Source organism: Trametes versicolor (genome assembly GCF_000271585.1).
Source record: "Trametes versicolor FP-101664 SS1 unplaced genomic scaffold TRAVEscaffold_6, whole genome shotgun sequence".
In the NCBI taxonomy this organism is placed as follows: domain Eukaryota; kingdom Fungi; phylum Basidiomycota; class Agaricomycetes; order Polyporales; family Polyporaceae; genus Trametes; species Trametes versicolor.
In genome coordinates this window covers 1,087,853-1,109,108 of record NW_007360326.1, presented here as the reverse complement: position 1 = coordinate 1,109,108, position 21,256 = coordinate 1,087,853, and the positions used below count along the sequence as shown (strand labels likewise).

General features: G+C 54.2%; 6 protein-coding genes across 6 annotated transcripts; 3 read left to right on the top strand and 3 right to left on the bottom strand.

Moving 5' to 3' along the window:
• Positions 1-554: 554 nt before the first annotated feature.
• On the top strand, positions 555-3,652 carry TRAVEDRAFT_20459 (uncharacterized protein; the record flags this gene model as incomplete). The annotated part of the gene is made up of 10 exons (XM_008039915.1): positions 555-616; positions 674-796; positions 850-1,136; positions 1,183-1,241; positions 1,305-1,471; positions 2,049-2,124; positions 2,181-2,533; positions 2,592-2,622; positions 3,121-3,378; positions 3,482-3,652. The coding sequence occupies 10 exons, from the start codon at positions 555-557 to the stop codon at positions 3,650-3,652; spliced, it is 1,587 nt and encodes a 528-aa protein (XP_008038106.1).
• Positions 3,653-4,027: 375 nt separating this feature from the next.
• TRAVEDRAFT_47609 (uncharacterized protein) lies at positions 4,028-6,264 on the bottom strand (the record flags this gene model as incomplete). Its single annotated transcript, XM_008040153.1, has 4 exons — positions 4,028-5,018; positions 5,070-5,096; positions 5,813-5,931; positions 5,986-6,264. The coding sequence occupies 4 exons, from the start codon at positions 6,262-6,264 to the stop codon at positions 4,028-4,030; spliced, it is 1,416 nt and encodes a 471-aa protein (XP_008038344.1).
• Positions 6,265-7,168: 904 nt separating this feature from the next.
• Positions 7,169-8,993, top strand: TRAVEDRAFT_47608 (uncharacterized protein; the record flags this gene model as incomplete). The annotated part of the gene is made up of 5 exons (XM_008040152.1): positions 7,169-7,273; positions 7,326-7,541; positions 8,605-8,652; positions 8,715-8,851; positions 8,906-8,993. The coding sequence occupies 5 exons, from the start codon at positions 7,169-7,171 to the stop codon at positions 8,991-8,993; spliced, it is 594 nt and encodes a 197-aa protein (XP_008038343.1).
• A 1,364-nt stretch (positions 8,994-10,357) lies between these two features.
• Positions 10,358-11,129, bottom strand: TRAVEDRAFT_20458 (uncharacterized protein; the record flags this gene model as incomplete). The annotated part of the gene is made up of 3 exons (XM_008039914.1): positions 10,358-10,749; positions 10,800-10,956; positions 11,103-11,129. 3 exons carry the CDS (start codon positions 11,127-11,129, stop codon positions 10,358-10,360), a joined length of 576 nt encoding a protein of 191 aa, XP_008038105.1.
• A 2,408-nt stretch (positions 11,130-13,537) lies between these two features.
• TRAVEDRAFT_72028 (uncharacterized protein) lies at positions 13,538-14,329 on the top strand (the record flags this gene model as incomplete). The annotated part of the gene is made up of 1 exon (XM_008040521.1): positions 13,538-14,329. One exon carries the CDS (start codon positions 13,538-13,540, stop codon positions 14,114-14,116), a length of 579 nt encoding a protein of 192 aa, XP_008038712.1. The 3' UTR covers positions 14,117-14,329.
• A 4,430-nt stretch (positions 14,330-18,759) lies between these two features.
• TRAVEDRAFT_20456 (uncharacterized protein) lies at positions 18,760-21,026 on the bottom strand (the record flags this gene model as incomplete). The annotated part of the gene is made up of 7 exons (XM_008039913.1): positions 18,760-19,285; positions 19,349-19,415; positions 19,468-19,570; positions 19,714-20,313; positions 20,379-20,621; positions 20,686-20,844; positions 20,910-21,026. The coding sequence occupies 7 exons, from the start codon at positions 21,024-21,026 to the stop codon at positions 18,760-18,762; spliced, it is 1,815 nt and encodes a 604-aa protein (XP_008038104.1).
• Between the last annotated feature and the right edge of the window lie 230 nt (positions 21,027-21,256).

Sequence of the window (21,256 nt, the reverse complement as noted above, 5' to 3'; positions counted from 1 at the left end):
CGACCACCGCGCCCGCAAAGAAGGCAGGGCGAGTGACCTATGATAAGGCTATCGTCAGTATTGCGCCATGCATCATGGCTTCACACGACCTACTACAAAGTTCCAGGGTACAGGTTGTCAATCTGTGGCTGAGCAGGATGAAATTCTTATTACACGTTGCATCTTTAGAACGCGGATCGGGATCGTAGTCAGATCTAGATGTTGTGTGCGCGCCGGGAGAAATGTTTTCACTGCCATCCGCCCTTTCCCATATGCGGATATGGAGATCGCAACGCCGACTGTAAGAGGACCGTCAACATACGCTACTTCGATAACCGAAATAGTGGGAACGCTCGCCGACCATGTAGGCCGCCAGGCGACTCACCTGATGTACAGAGGGACTGCGAAGCCGACCCTCACATGCTGTGACGCGAGATTACAGCATGCGGTATGGATCATGTTCGCGGTTTAAGGTGCTAATAAGACGGTGAGGATAAAGTGATCATATAAATTGAGGGCGGATGCTCGACTTACTCTGCAACCTATTGTCGTACGCCCTTTCGCCGTCTCCTACTATGTCCTCCAACATCATATACGACACGCGTTTGCCGGTTCGGCCAGGTGCTGTCGTTACGCAGTCAGTATTGTTGTGCCTTCCCGTTCCGACGTGAGAGGTTGACTCTCTGTATCATAGGTCTCAAACACGTACGCGTACCGACAGTGGACAAGTGGTACCGCGCACCAGCCGTGCGGTCGGATGGCTGTTGGACCCGTACGCCATCAGCATGCCCGCGTGGACTTCCGAGGACATGCAGCGGTAAGCTACGGACTGTGAACCTATCTCTGAGTAGTTGATAACGAGGTTTGCAGACGAGTCCGACGCTTTCTCGAGTTCACCCATAACGAGCTAGCCATATACTCCGTATCTCAGATACCACGCGCATCTACTTGGGGAACACCGCCGAACGCTCACGTCCTCTGCCAGCCGGTTACGATGCGCCCGATCAAGATTTGGGTCGTCGGGACTGTCGCGGATATGTCGTGCAGCATATCTGGTCGAGCACCCTCGGCGGAGACGATCCTGAGGATCAGTTTCTTGCGTGCTATCGATAGCTCCTTCATGGTTAAGCTAATACAGATGGGGAGGCCTAGACCTTGTAAGTGTTTCACTAATTCGGAGATGCGTCGCTTACGTGCATGAAGGGTTTGATAGTGGCGTCTTCGAAGCATCGCGCAACGAGACGAGCGGGTTGCACGAGCCGGTATGCGTAACTGCTGTGTTCTTGTGAGTCGTCTGCTGACAATGCTTGATTTTGGCGGATCAGTGCTTCTTCAAAGACGTCTACGACGCGACCGAGAGCTTCGGCTCAAAGCAGGGCATGCGCCAGATAGGACTGTCTGGTCTAGCCATCGGGGATGTTGTGTTAGCGGAGAGCTATTGCGTGCGCATGCCCAGGAACGAAAGGGCGGTACCCCGTATCGGAGACAATTGGTACTGCAGTTTCCGTCTCACCTCTGTTTCTCTTCTTTTCAAATCTCCTCGTGCTGTTCTACACTCCTCGGAGGATAAGTTCACTGGCTCGTTGTAACCTGCCGTCTGCGTGTTTTCTATTAGCGTAGGAGTTGTATGGTTCCAAATGCAGACTCCCTATTTTCGCATTTTACGGTCTGGCGATTTGGCTGATCTTGGGGTATATCTGGCAACGCGCAACATATCTGATAACACAGACGGCCATCGGAGGGTTGACGAGACGATAAGCAGATGGACCCCGTGTTCGTAGCAGTCGTGGCGAGACGACGACGCGTACGGACGCGAGCGCCCCGTATCGTGTCTATGTTTGGTTATCTGCGCAACCATATGGCCAAATAGTTGCAAATTATCGGGCCGGCTTGAGCGATGCACTTTAGCGCTTGAATGCATTCGTCGTCTTCCCCTCTACCCTCTATGCCGTCTCATTTGCAAACCAGGCCCAGCGTTCTCGTCCCAAATTATGTCCTTTCCCGTGGGCATGGATACTATTGAGTCAGTATAAGTAGTCACCCGAGTGAGCAGCATATTCTTCTTACAGCAGCTCGAGTGTTACGATTTCGTTAAACCCTCTCCTCGGCTCTTTCGACTCGGACTCGGACATCATGATCACTACAGTACGTCTTGTCAGCAACACTCTTATGGTATAGCCGATGCAACTGATCATGTGCAGACTAGAAAAATAACGGGCGCATACTGCGTCAGCGGCAGCCGGCCCCGCGCTGTCTTCGTCACCCTACAACACTTCAACTTCGATGAAGGCTTCGAAGTGCCGCTTCTTGACGGCATAATGCGCGGATCTCAACTCGTTCACCGGCATCTCATGAAACTGTCCTCGTCCGCGGCCACCTACATCGTCTTTGTGTGCACCAAGACGCTGGATCGACGGGGGCGCTTACAACGACGCCATGACCGGAACGTTCCCTGGGAAGGGGATATGCTCGTATTACGCCGCGCGATGTTCAAACAGGGTTATGTGAACCTGACGAAGCATGACAAGCGGCTCGTTCCGTATATCGTCTCCCAGTATGTTTGTATCCGATTTGGTGAGATATTATACGCGGAGCTGACGCCGTTCCGTTAGCATCCTCAACCAGATCCGCCGCAGCAACAAAGTGTGCCGCTCTAGGAACTAGCTAGGCCCCTTGAACGAGTAGGAGGTCTTGGCAGATCGTACCGCGTTACCGTCGTCTTGTAAAACTCTAGAACGCGCGCAAAGCATTCATTCCTCCGTTTTGGTTAGGCTCTCATCGAACTTCGGCATGCATGCCTATCCTCCGATGCCGCACATTCAGCGGGATTAACATTCGTCCGCTGCTAATAATGCGACTCGCGCTCCTGTGTATCAACCGTTCCCATAATGGTCAGTTTTATTGCGATACCTCGTTCGCTGTTAATGACTCTCCTTTGTGTGTGACCGCGCAGGGACCTATAAGTTGAGGATGCCTCTAAGGCTTAGCGTTATCGCAGCACTACCACCTCGTCGCCCCACGTACCTCCGCCATGTCGCTTCCGCCAAGACACGGTGTTGTCCTCGAGCTCCCCATATACATCCAGCGACTGGCCGAACCTTCCGATCCGCTGTTCATGGCATGTATTGCGTGCACTTCTAGGTTGGGTACCGCTCACGCCTTACCTCGTTACAGCGCCACTTACTCGTCAACGTCGTCGTGAAAGTTTCCGACACCGATTCTGTATCCTCCGTGTTTACCTGGCACCAAGTGAAGTCGTCTGTCGCTCGACTGCCGTACTTGCAGCACGTAGTCATCGACGCGCCGCGGCGTCAAAACATGGAGTTCTATGGGCCGAGCGATCCGTTTGATCGTCCGATGTTCCTTTTCGTATCTCATCGCACCCTCAGCGGGGCACCGGTGCGTACACGCTCAGTCCCAGCTCGTGTTTACATCTCTCCTTACATAGCGTCACGCTGTTCAGTTCGTCATATGCATGGCCATATACCTATTCGAATGGCAGGGCAGTATTGTCGTCGACGCCGACATCCAGCAAGTCTTTACGCGAAACCGCCGCACCACCGAACCCCTTCAACTTATCCTCCCCCCGGAGTCTTCTCAAGCGAACAACGAAGACCAGGATCGCCCTCCCTCTACCCATGGCCAGTCCCAGCTCGTGCACCTGTCCAACTAGTGGCTGTTATGTCAGATTTGTACTTCTCGCGTGTACGCCGCTGAATCAATTCCTATTGTCTTGTCGTGTCCGCCCGAGCACGCGTTACCATCGGATCAGGGTAGCCAAGCCTCATCGATTCATCGCGTACCTTGCGTGGTTGGTGCGTGCATCTCGTAAGCGTTTACACTATTTCGCCTTATCGTCCTAGGCACAGTACTGCCCGTACTTCGCCAGCGTGACTTGAATCGTAGTGCGCGCACGGCCGCGGTATCACTGCGGAAATTGGGACTTCATTTACATGCACATGAGCTTGGTATTGTGTTAACGCGCAGGAAACTCGTAAGGTCTATCTAAACAAAAGCATACGTGTCTAAGTGTATCGTGGCGAGCGTATCATACATACATTGCGGTAGGATCGTGCATAGAGCGTAACTGGAAGGCATCGCCGACTATCACTACTGGGACAGTGAGTAGAGATTCCGGAACGATGGGGTCGAGCATGCTGCATGGTCCATCACAGGGTCGGTGGGATGTTAGGATACGCCAGGCTACTGTGACACCGTAAGGAGCTTGGTGTCGCTGCTTCATATACGAGTGGTTCGCGTTGACAAGATCGAACATCGTAAGGACAGATCCCGCGTCTCCGAAAAAGCGACCTTGAGATGGGCAGACGAACCACTGTCGTAGGCACGCACGCCAGGCTGGGTTCGGGGGTTGAGGTACCTTTGCGGCGTAGTCATCCCATGACGTAGGCTCCGATGCTATGTCGAACTGAAGGTTGTCCAGCTGTCGATAATACGCGCGGAGGGCCCAGTCGCGACGACGAAGGGGGGGAGCGAGCGTGCGCCGTCTCAATGTGAGCGTTGGATACCCGCATGCGAAGGCGTGGGGCGAGACCCAGTTGATGAGCGCGGTGAGAGGTGACATGGCTATGGGGTCAAAGGGGGATATGGATTTTGATGTGTGCACGGTGATAAAACGGTCGGCGGATACGGTAAATGTAGACGCCTTCGCGACGTTGCGTTGCAGCCTGTCCCACGTCTCCTCGACCGAAGTCAAGTGAAGGTCGAGGTCTTCTTCCAGCAGCTGCACCAGTCTGTCCCCATGGAGAGAAGAGACATAGATGTCCAGCGTAGCCGGTAACCCGTCTTGAGTTCGTAGAAGAAACAGCAGAGCGCTTCTCCCTCCGACGACCGCGTTCGTCTCGTCCATACTTTCCCACAGCAGCTCGGGGTTGGGCACGTAGTGAAGGAGCAGCTTGCGGCGATCAAGGCGGAGGACGTCGTGCACGTGCGCGTATAGATCGCGGTTGGTCTTCCGCAGTGCTAGTAAGGCGACAATGCCGCAAGATTGCACGATGTGACGCAGGAGTTCAGATGGGAAACTGTGAACGATGTGAGCCTCTGTCGCTGTGCAAGCTCGTGGATGACCTTACTTGTCAGGGTGCAGGGGAGAGCGACCGCTGTAGGCACTCATATTTGAGACCAGAGCGGGGGCGTAAGACGTGAGCGCGACCGGCGGCGAAAGCGTCAATAGACGTGGAGCTCGCAGGCTGAAATATAAGAGTGCGCCGGGTAATCGCGTGCAACGAGACAGTCTTATATAGTGCCTGCATTCGCGCGCGATCGAGTTCGTCGAGATTATATTATTTTCAAGTATTGTGTTCAAACATACGTGTAGCAGTGTTCTGCTATAGACACCCAGAACGGTCAAATGATATGTGCGGCCGATAATGAATGACGTCATCGTGTTTGTACACACTTCGGTGTCTTCGGCGTGCGCGCTCAGCAGACGGTCGCAGTAGTAAGCTCGTCGTCTTCCTCCTTGTCAAAGTGACACACCAGAGTACTCTTTCTCTTCAGTCGGCGAGTGCGAAATTGAGGACGCTCCTGCGTCAACCTGCGTTAATCCTGCGTGTATGTCGGCTGTCGCGCAGCATAATACCCAGTCTCAGCCGTCCGCGATGTGAGATTTGTGGATGTAAACACTTGCCATTTCCCGCTCTACCTGGGCGCGACGCTAACAAATGTCGTACAGCATCCGCTTCAAATAACCGCGGTAAAAAAGCATACATTTGAACCCTCTGATATACCGTCACGTAACATCCGCTGGCTCGACCTCCCCAACTTTCCGTGCCTTCTTATATCGCGTCACAGAGCGTAAGCGTCACCAACATACAAGCACCGAGTCGCAGCCATCACGCCCTCGGTCAGCAGCTTGATATCAGCTATGACCTCGAAGGTCGACCTATCGCCAGGCAACCACTCGATGAACGTGAGCTGAATAGCAATCCGTGTCTGCAAAAAAGCAAATGTAAGTGTAACCTCCCTCGATAGACCAATCTCTCTCACCTGCAGGATAAGCCCGCGAATTCTGCGCACTACCACATATACGGGCGCGTACATGATGTTGCTGGGCACGTAGATAGAAGCGTCGGTCGTCAGCGAGAGGTGGCGTGACACTCCGACGCGTGGAAAGGGAGGGTTGACTTCGTCGCACGTCGCCGTCGCTTGAACGAATTTGCCGTCCGCCGACATAGCCAGTACAACTTCGACGAGCATGTTGACTTGCACGGAGTTGTGCCTGGCGAGTTCTAAATAGACCGGTACGCGCAAAACCTCTTCCGGCATGTCGACGACCACGGGAGTCGACGGCGGCGTGGAAGGCAAGGCGTCTACAGCCCGTTCTGTAGGCTCTTGGTCTATTGAACCGGCGTCTGGCCCGGAAACGATATCGGATATGGGTATGCTGCAAATCATACGGTGAGCACGACGGGCCGTCTGTACGAGTGACTACTTACGCGTCCATGGGCATGCGGCTGTCGGTTTGATACAGGGTGCCACGAGAGGGTATCTGTCGCATTTTATATCAGTTCCGACACGCGGAACGCTACTGCTGCATGAGCGTGTAACGGGTATGCCGCCCGTTTCCTAATGTCATCTAAGGTGGTCCCGCCTTCAGTCGCCGAGTAACGCTGCTTGTGTGCGGGCTGTCTAAAAGAAGAAGCGACTCTATCGCGTCCTTACGCGATTGTCGTTCATCGCATCCTCCGCCCGACGGCGATCGTTCCTGTTCTCACAGATCTCGCGGATGAGCGGCCGGTTACTAACCAACGATGACATGGTCCTATCAGTTGTACGCCTTACGATAACAAGATAGCATCCTGTATCTCCTTGTATCGGCAGATACGCCGTACGATGTGGATCTCGATGCTATCAGCATACCTCAGAGATATCCAAATACTCGCCTCGTGTCCTACCGATCCTGGAAAGGATCGTCGCCTGTGTGCCCCTGTGAAGCAAGTGCGTCAAGTGGACGACCGACCGTATAGTGACGCTTCGACAGCGAAGACAGCTTTGTCCTACGGACAGGTTGTAGCATTTATAGTTCGTGCTATAAAATGAAGGGTTGTTTGCGTGTTCTCCGTCCGCTTCGCCGCTTTCGAATCTCTCGCAGCAGACGGTACGTTCGTTTACTCGCTCGCCTTCTATGCATTCCACTCACCATATACGAAAGCACAAGCGCATCGCTACCATGTCTGATCGCTCGGACTCTCCCCCTCCCTTGGAACCTGCCGACGCTGACTACTCATATGAACCCGATCAGTTCGGGGACATCTTCACGTACCGGGATAGACCGGTACGTTTGCACACTGTGTCCAAACTGTCTGTGGCTCACATCCCTACTTCAGCTCTCTATAACCATATGCATCGGCATCGGCGAGCAACCGCTCCCTCTCGTCTCGGTCCGAGTTTTCCATGACAGGGAATACCTCGACAGCGAGCAGGCTCTACACGCGTCTTGGATGGCGTACACGCGCGAGTTGGAGGCTCGACTCGCGCAGCGCTTGACTCTTGTCATCCGCGAAGTCCTCCTTCACAACCTGATGGTCGATATGGGCTTGCGTGTATGAAGTTGGCGTAGTTTCGCGGTGCCTCGTGTTCGCGTCAACAATATGATGCGCATGACTTTCAACGCTGCTCTCCAAAGGGCAACCAGTCTGAGTTCTCAACGTATCGGCGTATGGGCGCAGATTATCTACGCATAAGTCTTGCTTCTCAACGTCGGCGCCGACCGCAAAGTAGCAGAACGGATGCAAGATGCTTGACCGCTTCTCATGCGGTACCCAACGTCGCGCCCTCTCTCGTTTGTTGTACACATACATCACCCGCTACCTCGTGCCTCCATTTCGCAACGCCCTCTTGCTATGATAGCATGTTACGAGGAGCGCGGCGCTATGGCAGCAGGGGCCGTCACACTCTATTAGGAGAGAACACAGGACTCACCAACTGCGCTGAGTACCGAACACGACCGCGGGTTTACTCTAGGCCCGAATGTAACACTTTGCTCGCACCGCAGCAGCCCCGCCGTACTCTACACACTGTCTGGCGAGTCTGCTGAAATAGGCGAACCGCGCTGCGACTGGAGGCCGGGTCTTGAGGAAGCCGAGGTTGATACGAGACGTATACAAGAAGGTCATGGTACGGTCAAGAGGTGCGCAAAGCGAGCTATCTGTAGCATGTAGAAGCTTAAGCAGGTATATGCATATTGAGATGGTGAGCGGAGTGTCGCGAGGAGAACGCGTCGCAGCGCTTTGACAGAGTAGAGCAGAGTAGACGACCTAGACCCCGCTTCGAGTGCGAGAGCCTATTCTAGCACGTGTAGCAATTCAAGCGCCCTGATATTCACACGGCTGACCACTCGCGGTTTCTCCCGCGTACTCTCTCTCTCTCCTACATCCTGTTATTCCGTTCTGCATCAGGTCGCTTCTCTTATAAAGAATGTGATCGAGGTGTACGTGTCGCGCGACTTCATCCGTGATCTGGCACTCGAGCTGGAGGTGAGAATAGGCTGCATTAGACCTGATATCGTACTCACAGCGCCGTACATGGCATAGCACAACAAGGACGCGGATTATCAACCGCTACAGTCCGAGTCGCGAACGAACCACATGCTTACAAGAGGAGCAGATCCACAGGCTGCAAAACGAGATCGCGCACGAAATCAGCTTCGCGGGGGTGCGGCAGGGGTGTACCAAAGCGATCGAGCTGCCCGTCCGCTGAAGGCTAGGCACGATTAGAGGGCGTACCTCGACAACGAGGTCGTGAGCTTGGATGAGAAACACAAGAACGCTTTCGCTGCTCTGCGTGGCCGGTACAAGCTACGGCCCAGTCTGACCATCACGCCGCGCTCACGCGTGCAGCGCTCTCCCGCACGGTCAGTCGTCGCTCAGCCCGCGAGACATACAGTGCTCACTTCAACTGCGTTCAGATCTCAGGGTCTCGACGGACTCCCAGCCATCTCTCCCAACAGCGCCAACCACAGCAATGCCATGCGCGTTTCCAGTCTTTGTCGCTGATGCCTGCTTTACGTCCTCGGCGCTGACTTCAGTAACTTTGTTCTACATCTGCCCACCAGCGCTCGAAAGCAGAAGCTAGGCCTTCATACTGAAAGACATCCACGATATCGTCCTCCGTGAATCCCTTCTCCTTACTGCAGTCCCCTCGATGTGCGCTGCAGTGCAATAGTGCTCTCGCGTTTTATTTTTAACACCAGCTATTCCCGCCGTTTTCTTTGTAAGCGTGCGAAGACGTTGGGTGCTTCAGCGTAAGACGGGACGAGGTGGGTGTCGTAACATATCCAGCACACAGCGATGACTGACACGTTTGACAGCATATACGACGGACGCTGTCACGGTCTGCATACCCTCCGACAATTACAGCTACAACATAGACCTCAGACAGCGACGTGCGGGAACGTCTTCGGCCTATACTTCTTCGCTAGCGTTCACTGCAGGTGCTGGCACGACGCGCAGTCAGCAAGCCCACTCGCTGAACTCAGCTCAAGACGTCGCCGCCAACTGCCCCAAAGACACCGTATCTCGGCAAACACGTACAAGACGCGTTGAGGACGACCGCGAGTTGTTCTGAGCTAGCACGCCTAGGCCGCCTCGCTGGGTTTTGGCCCCTATAATACAACATTGTATACACGATTCTCAATGACCGGATCGCGTGAGACGTACAGTTGGAGCACCCGTACCTTGATGGCGAATCTACCTCGATTTTATCCCTGACGTCGCGTCGCAGCCTCTGTTCTCGGAGTTAAGATGGGTCACCTGAGCGGGTGCGGAGATGAGTGCTCGCCATAAACCTCGCAGAGTAGATGAAAGGGCGTTGAATGACTGGGCGGAGGAGTTGAAGCACGCGTAGCCTGCAGCTGGGGCATGTGCACTTTTTTGGCGCCAGAGACACACGACTAGTCACGACCACGCGACTCACTTCAGTCACACGTGTCGCCGCGCGCGCACGAGCGCTAACTCCTTCTCCGCTTCATCTTAGAACGCCTCTGTCCACGAATATTCTCGTGCAGCGAATACAAGACTCATATCCGCGATACCACTCTCAAACGTCCCTACACGACTAAAATACCTCGCTCGCCTTACTCCGCTGCTGTCACTCTCGCGTACTGGACCCTATCTCTGCGCGAATACCAGGAACGTTTCCGTATCCTATACTAAGTCTAAAACAGCCACAAAGACGACGTCAACGTATGCAAGCTGAGCGGAGGGCCATATAAGCATAATTTCTAATGTGCGTACCACATATGCGCTTCGACTGACACCCTATATAGCCATGAGGCACATACTATCAGCGCATTCTCTACGAAGACATAGAACTCTTCTCATACGTTAACACGATGCACAAGCGAGTACAAAATGCTAATCTACATTAGCCGTGCGCGTTGCCACTGTCCAAACCTCGCAAAATGTGCCGCGATGTTGCCCACGTCCGCCTGTTCCATGTCCTCGTATGCGGTACACAGGTTGCTGGAATACTTGAACACGACTACCGTACCAGGCCACAACAAGGTGAGTTCGTGGTTCGTGGTCTCCAACAGCGACGCGATAGCACGGTTTCCGCTCCCGTTCAGGATGAACGAACGAGTGCAGTAGAAGATATGGTACGGTTTGGTGAGATACTGATTTCTCTCGTCGTAGTGCAAGATATGCGCCCCGCGGCCGTAAGCGAAGTATCGCCCGAGGTGGGGGGCGGTATAGGACAGGTGTCCGTCGACCACCGCGGTGGAGCATTCGACAATCTTGAACACGCATTGATCTAAAAGGTGAGCGTTAGAGATATATTACCAAGCCATAACCGACACTCACCATGCTGTGCCTCCATTATGTAGCCCACCACGCCGTGTCGGTGGACCTCCACCAATGACGATGTCGCAGAGAACGACTCGATCACTTGCGGCACCTCTTCCTGGATGTAGCGACCCGTACTTGTCTCTTCGCACTCTCCTCGGTGAATGGGCCAGTACTAAATGTGAGCCGAGCGTAAAAAAACCATATAATTGTCGTATGTTGAAAAAATATGTAGCGTACCTCCCGGAAATGCGCGACAGAGCAAAAAGCGGGCCCATCAACGCATAAACAGCATCGTAACATGCAAGAGGTTCCGCATACAACGCAGAGAGGCAGGTGTCGAGCCATGATGAGAACGAGCGGTACGTCGCAATTATCTGTACGGCCGTCCACTCGCAGCCTTTATATACGTGCTCACCAAGCGCTTCCATCATGGCTCTGCTCACTGAAATCACAATAAAACATGCGGTACCGATGCCAGCCGCCTCGATCATTTCCGTACTCATCTAGATCTTGAACGCTCAATATCGGAATGGGTGTCGTCATCGGCTCCCTCCCACACTTTGCGATATGCTGGCGCTTTGTCGGAATTAACCTCACAGGGAATATTTTCCTCTCATTCGCGTGAAGATGCCTACCAAGCGCTGACGTATATCTACATATTTTCCATACGGTGCCGACGTCACGGCATCCACATCGAGCCAACGTTCTCCAGCATGATACCACCTCTCCGACAGCTGTCTGCTTGGAAATGTCGTAATGATATCACATCGGGTATAACACATAGCACCTAAAACTAGTCAGACTACAGTGAAGGGCGCCGTACACACCACTTACGGAAGTTTTATGTCCGCACCGCCAACAGTCCCGTTGGTTCTCCGTGTACTTCCATCTTCCACAACCCACACGAACTCCTGGCCCTAATGCCTGTTAGATCCAACAGACACCGCATTCCAACCACCACTCACTTCAATCGTCTCTGTTGACACTACAGTTGCGGTACGCGTCTTCGAACCCTCCAAATAAAGAACACGGTCGCCTGACTGTTATTGTTGGTTTGCAGTCAAGCCATAAAATTAGTGTTTTAGGACAGACCCACCTGAAACCGGCGAGCAGATCCAGGCATGTATAGAGCTGATTCGGTGAGGTTACCGTATAGGAAAATCTGGTGGATGGTCAATGGTTATAAACAGATTTAAAATTCAAACAATGCTCCTTTCCCAAGCACACGTCCCCTCAACTACGTAAAAACTATCGCCCTGCTCCAATCTCCGCTTTGCCAATTAATCTATGACGACTTCGGCTAATCTGTCCAATGCAAGCGCTCTGTTATCGCGCCCATGTGTGCACCCCAAAACCTGCTGATAGGCAATTGCCAAACCGCGTAAGCGGACTTCTCCATCATGCTAGGGTCTGCAGTACCTTCTTTCAAGCTATGCGATAGTCAATGCAAGATCAGATCTCATATTTTACGACATGCCGCACCACGGTGAACTCACCCAATACAAAAGTCGATGATCGCATGATACAAAAGTCGATGATCGCAGCACGCATATGCACCTGCGAGTTACGCATCATAGCTACTGTCAGCATGCAGACACGGACGTAACAGCGGATAACTTTTTAGTTGCGTACCATATTCCCGGACCTGTATCCGAATTTAGGGCGACCGACAGTCGTGTAGTAGAACTGAGCCATCAGGTGAAGCGGCGGTGTCTCAGGCTGACCCGTTTATCTTGGACTCGGTCCCCGACCTGCTCGCTATATGTATGGTCCAGTGAAATGGACACACGAAGGATCCACACACTGAGGAGGAATGTTCAGATGTCAGCGCCGTTAGCAGTATTCACTACGTCATACTCCTGGCTTCTATTACACACCGCAAAGCTTCCCCGAGATTCGCGCATACTTTGGTATTGCCACCGCCGCTATACGCCTGCACACTTCGTTGATGGGCTACCCCATTTCCCGCAACTGCGCCGCGTATCCCACGATCGGCCACCTCCCCCTGAGGTCTGGAACCGATCCGCGCATCTGAAGCATACATGTCTGTCCCGTGAGCAGGTCCCGATACCGGCCGCCTGATCGCTCAAAGTAAATACCTTGTTGCAGCTGCTGAAGTGCTGCACATTATCGTAATTGCTCTTCGTCACTCCGTCGACATGCTAGCATTATTCTTATCGCATTCCTAATTTGGAACAGGAACACCGCCACTGCGTGAGAACAGCGCTATCGGCTGCCTGCCCCAGTCCTTCCCCGACAGACGACTTCGCACCGAACATGCACAATTCGAATCTTCACAACTTCGAATCTGGCTAGATTCGTAACGTGTACGCGTGCAAACACCCTCAACACGCATAGGTGATCACCTGTACGCAATACTGATGTCCAACTTGATTGTCACTCACTCCTCACGCTCTCCCTGTCTCCGTGACCGCGATCGTACAGCAGGATTATCGTGCCTAGCGTGCTCAGCCCGTCACTGTCATCACTCCGTGCTTCTGAATCCTAAGACTTCGTACGCTAACGCTAACAGTTGAGCCGTCGCCAAGTGGTTCCCAAGAGGTGCTGCGGCTTAACGTGTTTTGTCGCTCCCCGCTGATTCCATATCACATCAGTATTCTTTGTAAACGGCATCTGCCTTCCCACCGACCACCCACAGCCCGCCACCCCACAGCCCAGCCTCCCACCGTACTTTTTTGTCCCCGCACTTGGTCGCCAGCTCGTCTGCCTTCTCGACATCGCCCTTGTTCACCATGCCCCCATCCACAGCCTCATCCGATCTCACTGATATCCTCGAGGTGGCATATGCCTCAAAGTCCATGCGGAAGGGCGCCCCAGACACGTTCATCATCTGCGACCAACCACGTTCCCTCATCAGCGTCGGGGACATCATCGATATCGACATCATCGACGGATACCGTTACCGCACCTGGTCCGTTCGTATCATATGCGTGCGCGTTCTGGAGAAGGAGATGGTTGAGCTTGCCGGCTACCTTCACGGCCCAATCGACGGCGCCTTGCCGACGTACATGCTTTTCCAATGCCCGCGCAGCTGGGTCCGCATCAAATGGTTCACCGCGCTCATCCTTCGTGTCTGTCGCCTCCCCACCATGAACACCATCCAACCCAGTCACCCTCTCCCTCCTTCCACCTGCAATATCAAGAAATTCCGTGAGCGCTACCGCGGCAGCGTTGACTCATTCAACCCCGAGCCTACCGAGCTTGTTGGCGGCGTATCCTTCAGTCTCCCATCCCACTCCATCAGTCTCCCGTCCCAATCCGTCTACTCCGACGACGCCAGCACTGGCACCACGGCCACCTTCGACCAGTGACGATGACGCCAAACGACGAGCTTCGTGCGCGTTCGGCATGCGGGAGGACAACAGACAGCTGTGTAGAAGAACTTGGATGCGACAGGCAGTACGTGCGCGTGGAGGAGGGCTCAGAGAAGGTGGGAAATGGTTCGCATGTTTTTTGAACTATTCTACTAGTTGTCTGCGTTTTTGTATCTCGAATCCAACGTCGTCGTGAGACACATGATCTTCCCCTCAAAGTTTGTGCACTTCATGAATCATGCATCACCCGCTTTCGCAACAAATGACACCGCCGCTTTCAATTCATACTCTCTCATTCCCGTGCTATCCATGCCGATGTCGTCACACGACCGTCGTGAATCGCCTCTGAGTTGTATTGGATTTGAATACAGATACCGTGTCCCTTTCGATTTCTCCGACGCTGATCATCCCTGACGGCCTGACTTAAATGATACCCCACACTCCCATTTTATAAGGATCTCAACGGCGCTGACACCGACGACCTGTCCTACCCGGGATTGTGAATCTTCACTGCTGCAAGTGGAATCGGCGTTGCGGGCTTTCGCCCGTGACTACTCCCAAGTTGTGTTTTCGTTGCAGGAACTCGGAAACCTGTTGGCTGCGTGCGCCGGAATAAGCCGGGAAGCAGCAGTTCCTGATTGGGTATGCGTGTTCACGCATCGATTGCAGCCATCATTTCACTCTCCGTCCCCAGCTTTGCTTCCTCCTCTGCTCTGCTCTCTGGACGATGGCTACCTTAAGCATGAAAATCACGGCACTATGTCTAGGCTACGTATATACTGCCACTTGCTTACGCATATTTTCCTGACTCTTGCCCTATGGCAGGGGCTTCTTCGATGCAGATCGCGGCTATGGCCTCACTTGGCTCGCTCACATCCGTCGACGCCCTTATCCACCACATTCAAGCACTCAAGGGGGTCCGGACCTCCCTCGAAGGGAAAATTTTTAGCAGCAAGCACGGTATGAAGTAGTGTTCCTTGACTAGTCACTACACGTCCCCACCTCTTGATCTGAGCCCTCGGGACTGCATCGCTGAGCTATGGGTTCATTTGACATAGCCGGAAAATGGTGCCCCATATATAGGAGCCCCGTATGCTGATGGCTCTTCCGCCGTCTTGTCGTGAGGTTCGGCCACCGAAAGAAGGTGCTCTTCCGGACGCGCACAACGACGTCGACGAGCTATCAGTGTCGGGAGACGGGGTAGCCGTCGAGGCCCTCGCGACAGCCGCAAAAACTAGGCTCACGGCTGTCGTACGTTCAAGCCGGAGTAAGGCCGGACATACGTACCATTAGCGAGTCACCATGCCAGACGATCGCCCTGAGGATGGCCCATCTGCGCCAGGTGCGGCTCTGATGACCAGATCGCCGCCAGCTCCTGTTGGCCACATCGGAGCTCGCGAGCTGGCGCCGCCTTCGAACATCCTGTGGTACTACTTATGAGCTATGGGTTCATGATTAGATCAAGAGCGATCTGAGCGTGAATCCATAGCCCAACAGATTACGGCTCGCAAACGCGTATGACGAGAGGCTGTCGCGCAGGCCAAATGCGTGGACGCTAGTGCTAAATTCTAAGGGAGGATTTCCATACATCGCGATGTTATCATGAAGTAGTGAGCGGCTTTGCGTTCGCAATCCTGATGCAAGATAACTGGCATCCAGCCACGGGTATGCTCGCTGCAATCGTGCTTTTTCGAGGGCAACTATGACGTTTAGCGTGCAAACTTCCGGGGAATACCTGTGCAGCACAGTACGTCTGCACCTGTACAGCGGGGATTCCAAGATCACCATAAGACGGGAATGCATCAGCAACTATGGGTTATCTTAAACGGAAAAGCTGCTGAATTCGGCACATAGATGGCTGGGAACACGCGCGCGCGCAGACATTTCCTTCGACTAACGCGTTGGAATTACACCGGCGGAGTGCGGCACTTGATGTATATACGGAAGTCTCGCGAGGAGATATAACCATGCACCGGGAATAGAACTGGCGCGCTATGGGTTGCACTGAGCATTGATAATGTGCAGCCCAGCTCATAGCACGCGGAGACCATGCTTCGGGCGAAGGCGGCAGACACAGATACGTTCCCATAACGTCTCCACTCTTGTGTGAGCGGCACTGCTGAGCTATGGGTCATGTTGAAAGCACAGGTTATCAGCCAAACCTGTAGCCCACAGGCACCGCGTCTCGACATGGATGTATACAATGTCCTTGGAAATGGGTGTTGTGCTGACCCTCGAGTAAACGAACCTTGTCATTGACTCGATCTCACACCCTTTTTGGGATTACGTATACGCAAATATTGATGTCATAGATGTGAAGTACGCCGGACTCAACACAGCGCCGCAAAGCACAGAGTACGTGAGCTCCTTTACTCGTGCTTGTGTCTCTTTAGCGGCTCTGTTCATGGAACGAACGCTCCGGAGTATCCATGCTCTTTCCAGCTTGGAGAGGTGGCTATACCGCAGGGCTGCACCGCCGAGCTATGGGTTTGACTAAATAGTTTTGACTATTCAGTGGGGCTCATAGCACGCTGGAAGCATGCTTCGAGCAAAGGCGGTACTGTATGCAGTGAAACAGTGTATGTGTTCTTCGTGAGAGCAGTCTGATTGGATGGTGCGTACACGTTGTGCTATTCGAGTTTATATAATGTCTGTTTAGGTGATTCTCTGATCGTAGTTCAACGGAACTCGCCAGTAGGGGAGTGTCTACGTTGTATGGGTTTGCTAGTTTTGACTGGGAACGACACTGCGTCTTGAAGTGCAGAGTACCTGCTAGTCGAGATATGGAAGGGGATGACAGCGTTAGCCACTAGTTGCTGATGCCTCGCCCTTGAAATGCTAGACGTCGGAGCAGACGGCGGAGACTGCGAGGGCCCAGGGTATTTTATTTGCCAACGAGGGGAATAGCCTTGATGGTGATACTCCGGCTAGATAGCGGAGGCATTGGCGAGTTCTTGCGCGTGCGGGAGCTCGTCGATGTGTGCGACATGATCGACTCCGGACGTCTGAGCATATGCGGAGGGAGCTCACGGTGCTATGCAATAGTCGACGTCTTCGGCTAGCGCGCCCGTGCGAGGAGCACTTTGCGAGTACGGGTTAACAAGGGGCGCCCGCGAAGAATGTCTCGCGACGTCGCGCGCGATGGTGAGACGGCCCTCGACTGAAGAGAAACGTCGTTGACGCTCTGGGGAGTCTTTTTGAGCAGAATTTCCCCCGCACAGCGCGGCCGTACGATATTGCGACTATGCTGCAGCTAAAAAGGTCCTGTTAAGATTTACGTTGTACCCCGGGCCCAGTATAAGCATCGCAAGAAACACTCACGAAGCGGCATATAGTCGACCGTGATCCTCATTGGCACCCGCTCTCCGGCAACGTCGTCAGAACATCACCTCCTGGGGAGCGTCGGGGAGACGCTGGCCGACCACCGAGTCACGACGCGCCCTGTCGGGATTGTAGGACGTAGGGTCTGGCAGAGGCGGCAATTCGTCCACCCTGTAGTCCGAAGACATGGGCGCTGTGGCGCTCGGGCCTGCGTTGTCCGCGCCATGTCTTTGCGGAATGCGGAGCAGTTTGACACTGCACCGAGCATGTGCTCTTTCATGATAACGAGTCAGCGGCAGACTTCGATATCACGATCGAGCAACGAACCGGAGCAGGCGCCTGTCATTGCGCAAGGGGCTCCAGGTTGATGGGCTTATGTTCGCAAGGAGAGCGACACATGAATCATCATAGAGCGCACGCATTTAGACGAAGCAAGGATTTGGATCGTGCAGGGGAGGCAAAGGCGACGAGCTCTAGAGCGCTGAGCATGAGGCAAGAGCGAGCGAGCCTAAAGTTCCAACAGCTCACCGCTGATATGTTTGCAGTATGAATGCGGACATACATGTCCCCTGCAGCTCAGGTGTACTTAGCAACGGTAATGATGACATCAGTACTTGGGCGAACAAGATGCTACTTACGCTCTGATACGCTTCGGGTCGTTTGGGAGAGGCTCGGCAGTTTGCGCGAGCGCCAATAAAAGTCCAGATTGTCCCAGGAAGATCGATTCGCAAATCTTGCACTGGCAATTGATCTAGGGGCTTCCCTCACTCCCTTCCGACTCTTGGCTCCTGTTCCTAGGATATCCCTTGCGCATGTCTATTCTCTTATGAAGCAAATCTTAACATGGGCCCCACTGCATGGATCTCTAGACGAGGTAGCGGGAAAGGACAATCAGGTGCGATACCAACATTCTCTTGATGACATAGTGGACTCGTCCGGGGAGCATTGTAACCGTCCCCACTGTACTCAATCGGAACAATCGAGAGTTGGAAGACAAGCTGTACACTTACAAAGGATACCATTTGATGCTTGTCCGGGGTCCTATGCCACGAGCTACTCTTGGAAAGATCGCTGTCAGGCTCAGATGCATGTGTGGGGCTTGTACTGCCTTCCAGGCTCCATGGACTCACACTTCGGGGATGCACCGGCGAGCTATGGGTTGATATAAACACTAGATGTTTATTTCGGCCCATAGCACACAGGGAGCATGTCTCAAGGACTATCATGCATCAATAAATGTGCGGCGATTCGTAAATGCAATTTGATTGTCCGATGTTTAGTGTGCTACTGAAGTGTACACTGTTGGGAGAAAGTGTCTGTTATGGGTTGATTACACTAGATCCAGGAAAAGACACCGCGTCCTCAAGTGCAGAGTACGTGCTGTTCCAGGATCCGGGGGATTGGGGGGCGTGGGTGACCGTCTTGCGTCTCGCGTCTGGTGAGCTCAATGTCGAAGCCGACTGTCGGGACCATGATGGCGAAGTGGCGTATAACTCTTCTGGGCGCGCGATGTAGGCTGGGGTAGGTTCGTACATCTGCGCCGTGAAGGTAGTGCCGGCGAGAAGTTGGACCTTGTCGGCGCGTGCGACACCGTCGGCTGCGGACGTCTGCGCATATGCGGGCGGAGCTAACGCGGCTACGGGATGTTGGACTTCTTCAGCCCAGCCACCCGTGTGAGCGGGGCTCTGCGAGTAAGGATGTATAAGGGGAGCCTGCGGAGGTTGTCTCGCGATGTTGCTCTTGCCGAAGGGCGGGAGGATATCCCTCAGTTGGGAAGAGACGCCTACGAGGCTCGGAGTCGTTGCCGGCGCATCCCGCACATCGTGGACGTACGTCAACATCGCACTGAAGTCCAAAATTATGTGCTCAGATTTACGTTGTATCGAGAATATCGCAGGAGGCACTCACGAAGCGGCAAATGATCGACCATGATCGGCATTGGCACGGTTTTGGTCCTCCAGCAGTATTTTAGAGCCTATAGCGCATCCTCGGACACGCTGACGAGATTCTGCTCGACCACGACGCACCCCTTCCGGCCTGTAGGACGTGGAATCTGGCAAGGGCGCTAATCGGCTCGAACCGTAGTCCAAAGACATGGGCGGTGTGGCGTCCGCGCCCGGGTGCGCCGAGCTGAACGTGGAGTGGGGTTCAGGACGCGACCCGCGGCGAAAGAGGATATTCGGATCCCAAACGTCTTGGCGGTTGGGCATTTGCGCGGGATCTTCATGCACTCCTCGACGCTCATAGGTGGCAGTGCGTAATGCGGAGCGTACCTGGAGCTTGGTGTGCGCCCGGAAATCAGAAGCGTCGCCCATGGTCAGGCGAAGGCCGGAATAGTCGTCCGATTCCGGGGCGCGGTATGCTGCGCAGCCGCCGCATTGCACATGAGTTCCTGTTGTGGGCGGTCCCCAGGGCGCGGGATGCTGCGATGCCCAGTCATCAGCGTGCTCTGGGTATATAGACGTATAGCCCCAGTCCCGTTGGAGGATATCGGCATAGGGCTGCGACGAAGACCGCTTGCGCGAGGACTGGTGCGGCGTGCGGGTATATGGTTGAAAGCGCGCGTGAGAAGGCGGACGGCGGGTAGGGTTCTGGTGGTCGCCGGAGACGGATGACCTGCTCGGGGCCGGGGCGACGTGAGGCGCCATCGGTGGGTGTTGCGCCACCTGTGCGTACGGCGGCACACCCAGGGCAGAGTGCGGGGCCGCAGGCGTCGGAGTAATGGGGTGCCAGGACGAACCATCGTTATACATCGGAGGCGGGCCCGGATGGGCGACTAGGTGAGGCCGTTCGTTCAAGGTAGGAACGGTGGCGTTGAAGAGAGTCGACTCGGTCTGCCAACCTTGCTGTCTTCCTATAGTACGAGGCTGTTGCTAATAAATGCGGGAGGTAAGAAACAGCCACTAGATGCCATCAGGAACGAATCTCATACACTTACATGTTGTGTGGCGGGATCGATGATTGAGAATGGGGTTTGGTCCCTCCAATGGGGGCCTCCAAGCGTACCAGGGCGATGTTCAAGAGAGTAACCCGCTGTCCCCGTCGGGCCTGTTGCGTGCGATGGGCCAGATGGGGCGGTGGGGGGCGGGGGTTTCGTCGTCGTCTGGGGTATGGTCGGGGTGATGCGAAGGTCGACTCCCGAGTCCCAAACGTCGAACGTGGGACCATCCGAGTCTCCATCCTACAGATCACCCAGAAAAAACCCCAGTTAGCTAAGACAGTATAACAACGAACTTGAAACGAACCTTAGGCTCCTTAATGTGTCGCAACAACATGTCTTGGTTCCCCTTGATGTACACGATCCTCTTCCTATCACCGGGGTTCACCCTGAATCCTCTCATTCTATCAGACAGTTTCGGGAGGTAACAGGATAAATCAGGTTGCAGGGGCGAACTATTGGACGGCTGGAGTGCTGTGGACAGATATGAGAGCCTCGCGCAGATGGGGGGAGGGGGGGGCAGAGACACACAAGGGGCTCGCTCTTGTGCTTTTCAACTACCCGTCGGAGTTGAGCTTCGAAGTCGAGAAGCCACAGCATCAGGGGCACACCCCGAATATTCGCACACAGTGCTCCCCGCACATGCATCAGGAGTGCCAGGCTAGAAGCTCGCTCCGAGCGAGTGGGTACGGGCGTGAGAGCCACATATATATGTGCAGGGTGGGGGCTATGATGTCTGCGCGAGCTCGTTCCGAATATACGCAACGGGGCAGCTCAGATGGTGCACGGGAGCACGCAGATGCGCCACCTGGCCGCCGAAGAAGCGCAGAACTTAGCGGGAGCTGATGACTCTCGCCGCCATCTCAGGACGCGGATAC